The sequence below is a fragment of the Hydra viridissima genome, unplaced genomic scaffold (assembly GCF_058129835.1).
Source record: "Hydra viridissima isolate aposymbiotic clone 2 unplaced genomic scaffold, HvirCarnegie_v1 scaffold_1, whole genome shotgun sequence".
Taxonomy (NCBI): domain Eukaryota; kingdom Metazoa; phylum Cnidaria; class Hydrozoa; order Anthoathecata; family Hydridae; genus Hydra; species Hydra viridissima.
In genome coordinates, this window is record NW_028324300.1 from 6910598 (window position 1) to 6924325 (window position 13728).

Here is a 13728-nt window from a genome sequence, read left to right on the forward strand (position 1 = left end):
TTAATTTTAATAACATCAGTGGCTGCTATTTGAAAGACATATTTGGTTCCCACTTTTTCCCTTTGATATCTGACAAATTTTAACTCATGACAAGGAATTTTCTTTTCTTTTTTACAGATGAGTATGTGAGCTTCTCTGTCACAATTTTGTTCACAATTATTCTCAGAACAAAGCAGTATTTTACAACTGCATGTAAACAAATCAAAGAGTTTTCCCATAAATCTATTTCTCACGATATGGTTACATTGCCGCTGCTAACTATTACAGCCAATGGCCACAAGTTTTTGACTTTCTGTTTAATTCCCCTTTCTGAATTAAACAGAAACGGGCTCACAAATTTAGCATTGGCTTTTTTTAACTGTAACATAATTCCTGGAATAATATTGTGAACTAGCTGATCAGCAGTGTAGTTTCTGTGATCTTTCTAACTAATCTCCCTTAAATATAAGCCGTACTTGAGTATATCTCTATTAGTTGGGAGTTCTGATGGAAGAAACTCTAGACCTTTTCCAATCTAAAACTGTCATAAATCTGTAACCAATTGGTTAACTGGTTACAGATTTATGACAGTTTTAGTTTAAATTTTGTTAGTTTTTTTGCTACTTATACCTCAAAACGTTTCCAATTACTGTGATATTCGGACACTATTTTCAAAAAAATGATTACATGACTGTTCTATTATGTAATACCAACAATTTTCGTTATAATTGTTTAATTTCAACATGTACTGTTTTCATTTTATAGACCAAAATATTGATTTGCTATTTAAGGGTGGTTTGACTTAGCTTATGCTTAGCCTGAAAATCTCAGTATTTCCTAAGGTATAAACTACTGCCAAAATGCATAAAAATGCTAAAAATGATTAAAAAGAATTTCTAAGGATACCTACATAGAAAATAAAAAATATTTATTTCTCTTAAAACAGAAAAACTATGAGAAAACCAAGTATTTGTTATATTGACTAAGATAATTGATTTAAAAAATTTAGATAACTAAGATAACTAGCTGCTAAAAAGTTCGGAGGGCCAGTCTTAGGAAAGTCAATCTTTACATATTAGGGTTGTTTTGAAACAAAATTTGTAAAAATTTTATAAAAATAATTGCAGTGGCACAAAAAGAGAAAATCTCTATCAAAGGTTTTGCAGGACTCTCTCATCAAATAGATCTCTTCTAAATTGTCATTAAGTGTGACAAGTATTGTTAATTTAAATAGTTACAGTTATGTTAAAAATTGTTATTGTTAACAAGTATCATTAACAAATGTTAACAAGTATCATTAATTCAAATAATTATAAGTTTGTTTGATTTCAAGATAGTACAAGTGAGACTTGAAACAAGAGGCATGATGTGTTATTGCCTAATCTGCCAAAATGGGTGTTCGAAGCTGCAAGAAAAACATTTTCTTAAAGAGTAAACCACCATTAAGAAAGAACCAAGCGTGCATTGCAGCACATGCCTCAGCCCTTTAGTAAAAGGTTTGCCAAATCAATGCTCTTAAATAAAGTACAAGGAAAACCTTCAATCTTTAGTACCAAATGATGCCAAAGCAGCCAAATAAATTGCATCTCGAGTTATTTCCAATAAAGAATTATCCCCAGAAGGAACTATTTGACTTGCTGAAGCATGCGGCAGGCCTCCACTTACAATAACCCCGGTAAATATTTATACTTAAATAGTTTTTACATACATATATTGAAAGAAAATCTTGACTATTAAGAATTGAGACTAGATAGATTTCAGGAAATATATTTTTGACAAGTTTCTAATCTCTTTAAAAACTAATAATTTAAAAGTTTTACCAAACGTTCTAAACAGAGTTTATTATAAAGATAAAAAATGCATGTTTTTGTTTCAGGCCAAAATGCCCTGTCACCATCAAGCACTTCAAAATTGACCACTCCAGCTTTTGCAAATGTACAATTAAATACCGGCCTGTCAAACAATGGATTAAAAGAACTCGTTAAAACTATAAACCAAACATCAAGCAGCAAATTGGTAGGGCCAAATTTTAACATAAATTTCCTAAGGGCAGGTCAACACTTAAGTGATTTCTTCACCTGCAGTGACTTAAAAATCACCAACAGAAAAGGAGATTTTGGTATATTTCGGGTTGTTGCTCACTGCAATTATTTGTCAAGTCTTGTGAATCATGTTATTCAATCTCGCAAAAATTCTGGTGGCTATTTTGTTAGGCTTGGAATTGATGATGGCAAAGGTTTTCTCAAGTTTTGTCTAAGTATTGTTGATACTGGCATAAGGGATGAAACCAGCTCAATGTCACAAAAACAGCCTATTACTCAAAGGACTGGTAAAGACACTGGAAGTCAAGAGACAAATTCTGGTTGCAGTATCAGAAGATGTGCCAGAAACTCACTCTAATATTGAACAAATCTGGTTACTAACTAATGCAAATGGACTTAAACTAGTTTTGGCTTGTGATATGAAAATTGCAAATAGAATTTGTCTTCAAACCCATTCAAGTATCCACCCTTGCTTATGACATGATGTCTAATCTAAGTGTCTTGCCTAATCTGGAAACTTGCAAGTACTGAGCTCAATCAAATCTAGCCTCAAATATTTTCAGCAATCTGGCGGGGCTGTTGCTAATGCAAAGCTGTTTAGCAATGTCATTCAAAAGCCAATCATCAGCGCGCCTGAATATATTCTGATTTTGGAAATCATCCCACTGATGGAATTGCATCTCCTCTTAGGAGTTGTCAATCATTCAACTTAGCCCATATCATGGGGGCCAGCTTCTTAAAAATGTGGTGCAGTAACTTGCTGATACAAATTTGATTCCCAACATCTTTCACATAATTATAAAGCATTCAAAAGTTTCAATTTAGTTGTCAAGACTTGCTTTGGATTCATCCTACACCCAGACTTCACTGAAAGAATTGAAAATTTTAAAAAGTGTTACTTAATGATAACTAGTGCAAGCGTGACACCTAAATTTCACACTGTCTTTTACCACATCCAGGATTTCATCAGTCATAAAGGATCCCCCTGGGGCCCTATAGTGAACAAACTGTCAAAACTGCTCATCAAGATTTTTATCAACATTGTTCAAGGCATAAGCAAAAAAGTAATCATCCAGAGTACAAATAAAGATTTCTGTGTTGCATAACTGATCTAAACAGTAAGCATCTTTAGAGAACTACTAGTATAATTTGAGTTATTAGAGATAAAGAATATAAAATCATAGCTTACAGTTTATAATGAACATTTTAACCAACTTTATCCTTAAATGCTGTTAATTTAAAAATCATAAATATTGATATCACATTTAAAATAGTATTGTAGAGTATTTGTACTAAAAGAGTATATTGAGGTATTTATTAATAAGTTTTTTTGAGGAGAAAATCAAAAAACATGTTTTAACTTGTAATCTATTTAATGGTGATATAATATAAAAAAAGAAGATTTCAAATACTTATTTTTTTCACTTAATTTTGAAAGTAAATGTATTTAAGAAGGTACAAAGAGTCAATAAAAATTTGTTTACAAAAATGTATTTTTTTGTTTGTTTTACCAACTCTCTTGACCAAGGCTTGACCAGGTCTCTTGACCAGGGTTTGCACTTCTTTTTAGGGTTTATTTACACTTTGGCAGTAGTTTATACCTTGGGAAATACTGAGATTTTCAGGCTAAGCATAAGCTAAGTCAAACCACCCTTAAATAGCAAATCAATATTTTGGTCTATAAAATGAAAACAGTACATGTTGAAATTAAACAATTATAACAAAAATTGTTGGTATTACATAATAGAACAGTCATGTAATCATTTTTTTGAAAATAGTGTCCAAATATCACAGTAATTGGAAACGTTTTGAGGTATAAGTAGCAAAAAAACTAACAAAGTTTAAACTAAAACTGTCATAAATCTGTAACCAGTTAATCAATCCAACTGAAATTTTATCCAGAGTTTGGTGTGGCTATAGACAACATTTGCACCAACTTCTATCAAATTATATGATGGTTCTCATTCTACAGGTGTTATTATTGGTACACTATGAAGTCAAATTTCACTTAATTTGAACATTCAAATGAAACTATTTTCCGAGGACAAAATTTGCATCACAGGGTACCTTGATATGTATGCTATCACCCCATATAAGTGGCGTTCTTGGGTCAGCTAGTTTGGCATTATCATGACCCATATTAACCATGATTATCTCAATAAAACTTTGTCCAAGTTATTGGACAAGTTTTTATTGAGATTTTCTAGCTAATTAAACAACCATGTGGTTTGATGCATGTGTAAAAAGTATGAAATGTTTATTTTACTATTTAAAACACATTTAAAATGAGGTTAAATGCAACAGAAGGAAAATCTTTTCAAAAATGTCTTGAAATTTTTTTTGTAAAAAGTCCTAATATGATAATAGTGAAATTGTTTCAAAAAAGAAGGAGTAGAAAGAATAACAATCTGATAACTTAAAAAGACTTGAAACTGGTTACTTTTTTTTTTTTTTTTTTTTTTTTTTTTTTTGTTGATAAAATGTGCTCTATTTGTCTAAATTCCTGGACTAGAGAAAAGAAAGTCAATCTAAAGTGATTTATCATCAATCAAATATCTTGACCAAGTTAAGAAGTAATCAAATAACATGTGCCAGTTGATTACAAGAGTCTTCTTTGGACATTTAGAGGAGTAACAGAACAGAATGGTTTATTGTTTAACTATCAGTATAGCTTAAATGTTTGATTATAATTGACCCTGAGTTTTTTCATATAAAATGATAAAAAGTTATAATTTTGAGTTTAATGTTTCAATGATCATTGTAGGTAAATTTAAAATTCTGGATAGGGATTCCTAAAATGTATTTGGTTTTGTAAGTTTATTTGGAATATATTTCTTTACTGAAACCAACTACTTAAAAGAGTGCCCCACTGAATAGCAAAAAGAAAATGTTTTTTTTAATGTTAAGGACTACTTAAATGCATGTAGTATTATACAAACAAAAAGAGAACTTGCAATACTTGTACATCACTGCTCATTGCACTGAAGCTACTAGTGGTATTTGTTTCTACAGGCAGCATATAGTTCCTGCATCACTATAATTGTGCATTCTGGACAATAATTACTAGTTGATATGTTGAGTATGGATGGCTCCTACTTTCAGTAATTCTCCAATGAGTATGTTTATTTTTAAGGTTTCAATACTTGTGACAAGTTCTTGAAGTCATTTTCGATTGTAGATCTCATTTGATAAGCAATAACTAACCCAATTTTATAAAATGATTTTTGTATACCTTTTCCAAAGTCTTCCTTGCTGGAGGTATAATGAATGCAAGGATAGCGAAAATGACTATTGCTTACCACATTTCATTGCTTATGCTAAGAATTTTCTAAAAGTAAATCAATGGAAAATGCTCTTTTTCATCAAAGAATCTGCACACTTATGTTAGATTAAAATATTTCATGTCATTTGTAGCCTGATTTATCAAATATTTCTTTTGTTACATTCACAGACTGTCTTTTTAATTCCTCGTACTTTTTCATCATTTGAGACTCAAATGGATATTTAAAGTTTGGAGACCATTTTGTTACCACTTAGTTCTAGGAACAATTAGTTTAAATTGAAATTTTTTTTCCCAGTATTAATTTGGTTATATCTAGGTTGGTTCTGAATATGTATATTCCTCATCTGAACTCGCTCTACACACTGATTGACTTAGTACAAGCAGTGAGCTGGTCTGTTTGTAGTATAATCTTTAATCCAGAATTGCACAGACCTGAAACAAAGAAAAATGATTACTTTTTCAGAACTATAGTAGAAAATGCATATAAAAATTCCTTTTTTTTTTTTTTTTTTTTTCTTTTCTGAAAAGTTGTAAATGCCAAATTGCATAATATCTAGAGCACTGCTACCAAATTTGAAATCAGTATTGAAGAATACTAATTATATAAAAACTATTTGAAACATTTCATGTAACAGAAAACTATTTGAAATATTTCATGTAACAGAAAGCAAAAAAAAAAAGCTGTCTCTCTGTGTAATGATACATCATAAAGTTGAATTTTATGAATTTTATTTATTTAATTTTCTTTATATCTTTTATATCTTTAATGATTTTTTGGTATTTTTTAGGCTTCATGGAAAACTTTTTGTTAAAATGTATTTACTGATAGTCATCTAAGTTTTTTCCAATTACTTGAATCCAACTTACATAAGAATTGTCTATCTCAAATTAATATTTGGAAAAAGTTACTTTTTAATGATGAATTTCTTTAGATTGAATATCCAAATAAGTGTAGTAATCAAATGATACTAAATATTTAAGTAATTGTTAATTTTCTAATATACATAATTAGGTAAATATTTTATCAGGCAGGTTTTCCAGCTGGAGTTGTCAATATTATACCAGGTTATGGGCCAACTGCTGGAGCTGCTATTTCAGAGCACATGGATATTGATAAAGTTGCTTTTACAGGTTCTACAGAGGTAAAATGTCAAGTCTTTATAAAGATAAAATCTTTAAAGGTTAATGAAAAGAATTTTTTTTATAGTTTTTAATTATTAATAAATAATTTATCTTGTTCTTCTTTTATAGTTTTTATTGTTTAGTTTTCAAAAAAAAACTTTTAGGTAGGAAAAATAATCCAAGAAGCTGCTGGCCGAACCAATTTAAAAAATGTCACACTTGAACTGGGTGGTAAAAGTCCTCATGTTGTTTTTGATGATTGCAACTTGAGTGAAGCTGTTGAATTATGTCATTTTGGTTTGTTTTTTAATATGGGACAATGTTGCATTGCTGGGAGTCGAGTGTTTGTGCAGGATACAATTTATGATAAATTTGTTGAGCTTTCTATAGAAAGAGCTACTAAAAAGACAGTTGGTTGTCCCTGGGATAAAACAAATGAACAGGGTCCGCAGGTGTGTATATGAAATTTTGGATGGTATTTGGAAATATAGAATATATTGCTTATAGCTGGCATTATCTTTTTTTAAAATATATTTCCAATAAGGCCATAAATAATAATAATGTGAATTATATGCAAGAGTTAGATATAAATGTTGATATTTTGTAGATTGATAAGATTCAATTTGACAAAATACTCAGTTTAATTGAAAGTGGGAAGAAAGAGGGAGCTCAATTGAAGTGTGGAGGTGCTCGCCATGGTGAGAAAGGCTTCTTTATACAACCCACTGTGTTTGCTGATGTTACAGATGACATGACTATAGCTAAAGAAGAGGTTTATAAATTATTGTTTTATTAAAAAACATTAAAAACTTGTTTTAAAATTGTGCATATATTGTTCACAAATATTTTTATAGATTTTTGGTCCAGTCATGCAAATTCTAAAATTTAGTACTCTGGAGGAGGTTATTGAACGAGCAAATTCTACATGTTATGGGCTTGGTGCTGCTGTGAATACTACTAATTTAAATCGTGCTTTAGATTTTGCACATGGTGTACGTGCTGGCACAGTCTGGTATGCTTAACTTTTTAAAACAATGATTTTAGTTTCTTTTACAGTTCACCCATATACTTTTGAATTTGTGATAAGCAGCTTTACCACAGTTTCCTAAGCTACTTTTAATGTGTTCTAGAAAGGGGAGAATGTGACTCACTAAAATATGTATTTTTCATGAAAGTGTTAAATCATAGTCAAAGACATCTTTTATTTAAACAAGTTTTTTCTGCAGTTGGAAAACACTGAAAAAAAATGTTGATTTAACTATGTAGCTAAAGCCAGCCCTTATTATACATGTGCAACTACTAAAACAAATGAAGATAGCTAGGCGTATATAAACTTTTTTATGAAAATTTTGTTTTGGACTTTTATTAATAGTTTCTTATGGGAGATTAAATGGGGGATTTTCTGTCAGCTAGTAAAAATAGGGAATGGAGTCAAAGTAATGTTGTGTTGAATTCAGAGCTGATTGCTTATAACAGATTACATTAAATCTGTTAGTTTTTAAGAGTATATGATATTTTTTAGACAAGCAATCCAACATTTTAGTTTAAGAAATTTTATAAGGCTTGTGGTTACATAAGTGAATGAGAAAACTCTTTTTTGAATGTTAATAATAATAAGTTTTTATTATTATTATTAAGAATGTCATTTCTTTAGGGTAAATTCCTTCAACAATTTTTCAGCTGCGGCACCATTTGGTGGTTACAAAATGTCTGGTAGTGGGCGAGAGCTGTACGTTTTATTTAATTTTAATTTTTTTTTTTTGTCACTAAATTACCATTTTAATAGACATTCAAATTATATATTTTCTTTAAATTTGTTGGAATCTTTCTATAAATACTTTTTTGTTGCAATCCAAAGTAAATATTTTTTATTAAAAGTAAAAGATCTTGTAATTTATGGTGGTTTAAAAAACTTATCTAGTTTTAAAATCAAAAGTAAAAGATCTTGTAATTTATGGTGGTTTAAAAAATTTATCTAGTTTTAAAATCAAAAATTTTAAATACAATAACATAATTGTAAGTTATAGTTTTAATTTGCTTGGTTTGAGTCTTCCCCACATGAAACTTGGTTTTTTTAAAGTAATATGTATAATAATATTTTACTAATTTTTTACTGCCTTAGCTAAGATTGTTTGGGAAAGAATAAAACAAAGTACCTTTAAATAGCTAACACAAATTTTTCAGGCATATTATAAAGATAAACTTTTTCTCTTTTTTACAGGGGCGTTGCGTGAGAAAATTCCAGGGGGGGGAGAGACCTTATTTTTCCCAACTGCTTAACATAGTTTTCACAACTGTTTTTTATAATTCAAGAATTCAAAAAATCAATTTCTGTCCTATTTACAAAATCTACTGATTGTTATACTACATTGCACTCACTCTCATGAATTGCCAATTATCAGTATTTATTGACTTCTTTTAACAAAACATAGCTTCCTTTACATTTATACAAAATATTCAATTCAAAAAACGTCTAAAGGTTTTACCCATTCATAGCGAAACTGTATCAGTCCAAAAAAATGTTACAATTTACAAATCAAATAAACTTTACAAACCATTTTGGCAGCATATATAGCAGTTTAAAATTTTACGGAATTGAATTAGTACAAAGGAATATGGAAAATATTATTTTATTTCAAAACTTATACGCACAATATTTTATCATCACTCTATCATTTTTTGTCTATTTGTCTAATTGAACCCATCGTTTAACAAGATGTTCGGGGTTAACTCCCTTACAAAGTTCTTTTTCGCACTTCAGTAGCATGAGACTATCCAATCTCTCGTCATTCATTGTTGTTCTCAGATGTGATTTTACAATCTTGATTTGACTGAAAGAACGCTCATTTGATGCTACACCATAAGCAGCTGTGATTACAAAAATGCATAGTTTATGGGCTTGTTTCAGTATATCCTTAAACTTCACAACATGGTACAAAATGTTTTGCAGTGTCTTAGCTGGTGTTCTTGATGACTTAAAATCTTCATCACCTTCTTCTAAACAGATATCTATCAAAATTTCCATCTGGCTTTTCAGAACATGAACGTCTGGAATATGATCCTTGTATCCAGGAGGAAAAAGTTTGTTTGCTTTTGTTAAGTTTTCAATATTCAAATTATCCTTACTTAAAGGAAAACTAAAAATTTTGGTGATAGGGGCAAATATTTCCTTTAATGCTGCCGAGTTTTCTGTTAAGCCCATGGCTAGAGAGTCTATGACCTCTTTGAATTCTTTCCGGTAAAAAGCTTTCATCTCCATTGCTATTAATCTATGGTGTCGTTCGTAATCATTTTCTGCATCAATGTGTAATTTCCTAGAAAATATTACTGCACTTTCAATCAAATTATTCATAGCATCTGTATCGTTACTGATATTTTGTATGTTCTTGGCAGTACTTTCAATTACATTTATACTGTCAATAACATTGAAGTTTGGACTTTCTAAGATTTCTGTTAATATTTTTATCTTCTTAATGATATTCTTCATGAAGAAAAGAGTAATAATGAAATCAAAAGTTGTTACTTTTTTCAGAAGTCCCATTGCCTTAGTTCTCGTGTTAGTATCAAAAATCTTATTATTTGTGATGCTCTGAAGAAGATCAATAACCTTCTCTAAACACTGATTTAAAGCCTTAACAGATTTTGCTCGTGCGGTCTATCTTGTTCAAGACAGGTTTACAAGCTGTATTGTACTGTCAATGTCTTCCAGTTTTTCTTTTAAATGACTAAAGCTTTTTGTGCTTGATGTGAAGAAAACATGCAACTGTTTGAGGACATTAAACAATTCTCGTATTAAAGTATTAACATTGCATGCATGTTCAAGAGCAGTGTTTGTTCTGTGGTCTTGACAAGGTATGTAGGGTACATTATGGCCAACTTCTTCTGTTATATACTTTTGTACTTCTTTAAATTGTCCAGACATTGAACTCGCATAGTCATACGACTGAAAAGCCATCTTTGATGTGTCAATGCCTTCTTTATGTAAAGAAGATAAAATTAGCTCAGCCATCCCTTTTCCATTCTTATCAGTGCATTCAACGGATTTCAAAAGCCTTTCCCGAATCTCACCGTTTTCACTGACTGTTCTCACAACTATACTCATTATGTCCTTATGTGACATATCGGGAGTAGTGTCGGCCTTCACGGAAAAAAAAATTGGAGCTATTAATTTCTTCTATGATCTTTCTCTTTAATTCAGTTGCAATTAAACTAATCATTTCATTTTGAGACGATGGACTTGTGTATGTAACTCTATATGGACGAAGGGCTCTATCTTCAATCCAGGCTTTTAGTGTGGGATTGTGGCGAGAGATAAGATTCACTACTGCAACAAAGTTACCTTGATTAGCACTTTCTGATTCCCTAAATGCTAGCCCTTGGCTTCCTAAAGTCTTGCATGTATCAATAAGAATTTCAACAGTTTTTCTATTCTGTACCTCTATTTTTTGCTCTTCTATAAGAGCAAGTCTATTGGATTTATCAATAAGGTGATCTATATGACATTTTTTCATAAGAAAGTGACAATATTCACTTAATGCAACTTTATGTGCTTGATAGGTAAAGTGTGCCTGAAGCTTTCCAAGTTTGTCTTTCCCATAGCTTTTCATCTCGGACCAAGATCTTACCCCAACATTTATCCAAGCATCTTCAGTTTTTCCCTTCTTTCCAAATACCTTAGGGAAAAGCCGGCAGACAAAACAAATCATCCTTCTGGGTACTGTATTCTAAATGTTCAAACTCTTTGTACCACTGGGGATTAAATCTATTTTTACCGTCACTTGGGAAACTAGCAAGTTTTGGTTGGTGTGGTCCTAACTGGATTAAATACAATTTTTGATTATCCGTAATTGTATGTGGACGTAAACCTGGGTCATGGCTTAACAATGCTAATGAATCTGATTTGTCAATTATAATACTTTGAGCTTTGATATTGAGTTTTCTTATAAAAGCATTTCCCATTTTCAAAACATTTTTTGACATTTCCACCACAGAACTTGTTGCATTCAAAATTTCAATCGCAGCGAATTTTTCATTTACTAATTCTTCTTTACAATATTTTTTATAAATGTCATTACAATCTTTAAGATTATCTATTAAAATACCCAAGTTCCCCATGAGCAAAGTCCAACTTGTTGTTTCACTGCTTACTTCAGAAGTATCCAAGTTAATAATATTCATGTCATCCTTTTCATCTTGGTCAGGAAACTGGTTTAAATGATCTGATTTAGAATTTAGTTCTGTAAGTTTCTCTGCTTGTTCCTGGACTATAACATAACCCGAGTTTTCCCCTTTTGCATCATTATCTTGAATTTTTGAACTTGCATCCTCTTCAAATTTTTTATCAGAAGATGTTGATTCTTCTTCTATGGATATACTACATGTTGAAGTCAATGTTTCAATTATTATCAAGTCTAACTTTTTATGTTCACTACTTTGTATTTCATCATCCACTTCGACATCATCACCAGCATTCTGAGGTACCATTTTTCGTTTTTTTGAAGCTAAGGAGGCTACAAAAGGATTCTCTGGGGCTCCCACTGTTTGTATATGAACCTTTCTACCACCATGAACGGATCTTTCATGACTGGTTTTATAGTCGTTATATAATACTGCTTTGCATACACAACATTGTAATTTATATCTTTTGCTTTTCATAGTTAGTGCTGGAAAACAAACACAGATACTATAATTTACCGTAATTTTTAACTAATTTAATGTTTATAAAAGTTATCACTCTTAATAAGTGTGATAACTTTTATAAACATTAAATAAGACAAATGTTAAAATCAATTCATGGAAATAAATATTCACTTTTTAAAGTAGAAAGTATGAAAAAAAAAAAAATAATAACTGCTTTTAGTCAAACATACAGCATAAACTTGCAGCTGCCATTTTTATTGTTAATAACAAAAAAAAACAAAACGTGGAAATCAAAAGGGCTCTTCTTTATGACTCCACAATTTATTTCATCTTGTGGAAAACAGCCATAAGACGTTTAATAAACGTTAAGTTTATTTGTCCAAGTCAAAAAAGAATTAGATCTTTGATGGATTTTTGCAAACATTTTAATTTTATTTAACTAGAAAATATTTTTTGATTTTATCACCGATTTCCCAACTGTCCCAACTCGTGGCAAGGAAATTCCCATCTTTTCTCTTTTTTAGATTCTGGGAGGGGGAGACTCCCCCCCTACCCCCTCCAAGGTAAGCCCCTGTTTTTTTACACAGTAAAAGTTCTTATTCACTCTATTAATTTGTTATATTCATATCAATGTTAGCAAAGATTCATTAACTACAGTTGGAACAAAATAAATATTTTATATATATTTAAGTTAAAATATTTAAAAAAAGATTCTTTGTTTAAATTAACTGTAAAATAGTTAAAGATATTGAAAGTTTTAAAAGTATTTCTGAATTGAAACAAGAAAACATCTATGCTCTAACTTTAATGAGATTGTAGCTACAAGTATTATTTACTTGTGTGGAAATTTTCAAGCTGTAAAGTATAATCTACCTATGTGAAATTTTTCAAGCTTTTAAGAGTTCAGCTAATTCAAAATATGAAGCTTTAAGTATTTTAAAATTTATAGCATATTAAATCTTTAGAAATACCCCAGCAACAAACTATAAATATGTTTTATAATCAAAAAGAGCTTGAAGATCTCAAACCAGCATTGAGAGAAATATTTTTGAAAAATTGAATGTAAAAACTATCTAGAGCTTGATGATTTTTTTGTTTGTATTGTAGAGGGAGTGTTAAAACGATATAGAATTCTTAGTTACAAATTAGTTTACCAATTAAATCTATTTTAAAGTACTAAATATTATGTTGCATTTGATTTAGAATGTGTTAACTTTAACATGAAGCATTGAATAAATGAAATATTCTTTTTATATTTGTTTTTTCTTATTGTTTGTTTTATAACTATTTTATATGTTAGTTTGTGTTTTTTAACATTCTTCATCCCCCTACATGTTCTTATAAAATTAAATGGTACATAGTGTTATATATTTGGGGTTATAAAAATAAATATTGTCTGCATAAGTTTTCTTTTGACTACTGTTTTCATAAACAGAGCAGCTTTTTAAGTTATGATAAGTGGAGTTGAAAAAATATTTTCTTTATAGAGGGGAGTATGGTTTGCAACAATATTCTGAAGTCAAAACAGTAAGTCATTATTTCAGTTCTTTTATTTTATTGAATATAGTTAATTATTCTAATGGAAAAACTAAAAAGTTTATTACATTAGATGACTTCATTATTGAATATGTGAGTGTGTGTGTTGTGTGTGTGTGTGTGTGT

General features: G+C 30.1%; 4 protein-coding genes across 4 annotated transcripts in view; 2 read left to right on the plus strand and 2 right to left on the minus strand.

Moving 5' to 3' along the window:
* Positions 1-13728, minus strand: part of LOC145187981 (uncharacterized) — a 433414-nt gene that overhangs the window by 202069 nt on the left and 217617 nt on the right. The window lies entirely within an intron of this gene.
* LOC145188085 (aldehyde dehydrogenase, mitochondrial-like) overlaps positions 1-13728 on the plus strand; it is a 35471-nt gene that overhangs the window by 9113 nt on the left and 12630 nt on the right. Inside the window, exons 6-11 of the mRNA XM_090088144.1 lie at positions 6333-6446; positions 6591-6878; positions 7034-7198; positions 7281-7438; positions 8081-8155; positions 13554-13593. Of these exons, the coding sequence (XP_089944270.1) occupies positions 6333-6446; positions 6591-6878; positions 7034-7198; positions 7281-7438; positions 8081-8155; positions 13554-13593 (840 nt within the window). The remainder of the gene's footprint in view (positions 1-6332; positions 6447-6590; positions 6879-7033; positions 7199-7280; positions 7439-8080; positions 8156-13553; positions 13594-13728) is intronic.
* LOC149893101 (uncharacterized) lies at positions 1313-3510 on the plus strand. The gene is made up of 2 exons (XM_090088157.1): positions 1313-1654; positions 1856-3510. The coding sequence occupies exons 1-2, from the start codon at positions 1624-1626 to the stop codon at positions 2377-2379; spliced, it is 555 nt and encodes a 184-aa protein (XP_089944283.1). The 5' UTR covers positions 1313-1623; the 3' UTR covers positions 2380-3510.
* On the minus strand, positions 9937-12348 carry LOC149893102 (uncharacterized). Its single transcript, XM_090088151.1, has 2 exons — positions 12180-12348; positions 9937-12132 (listed from the first exon to the last, which is right to left on the minus strand). Exons 1-2 carry the CDS (start codon positions 12189-12191, stop codon positions 11101-11103), a joined length of 1044 nt encoding a protein of 347 aa, XP_089944277.1. The 5' UTR covers positions 12192-12348; the 3' UTR covers positions 9937-11100.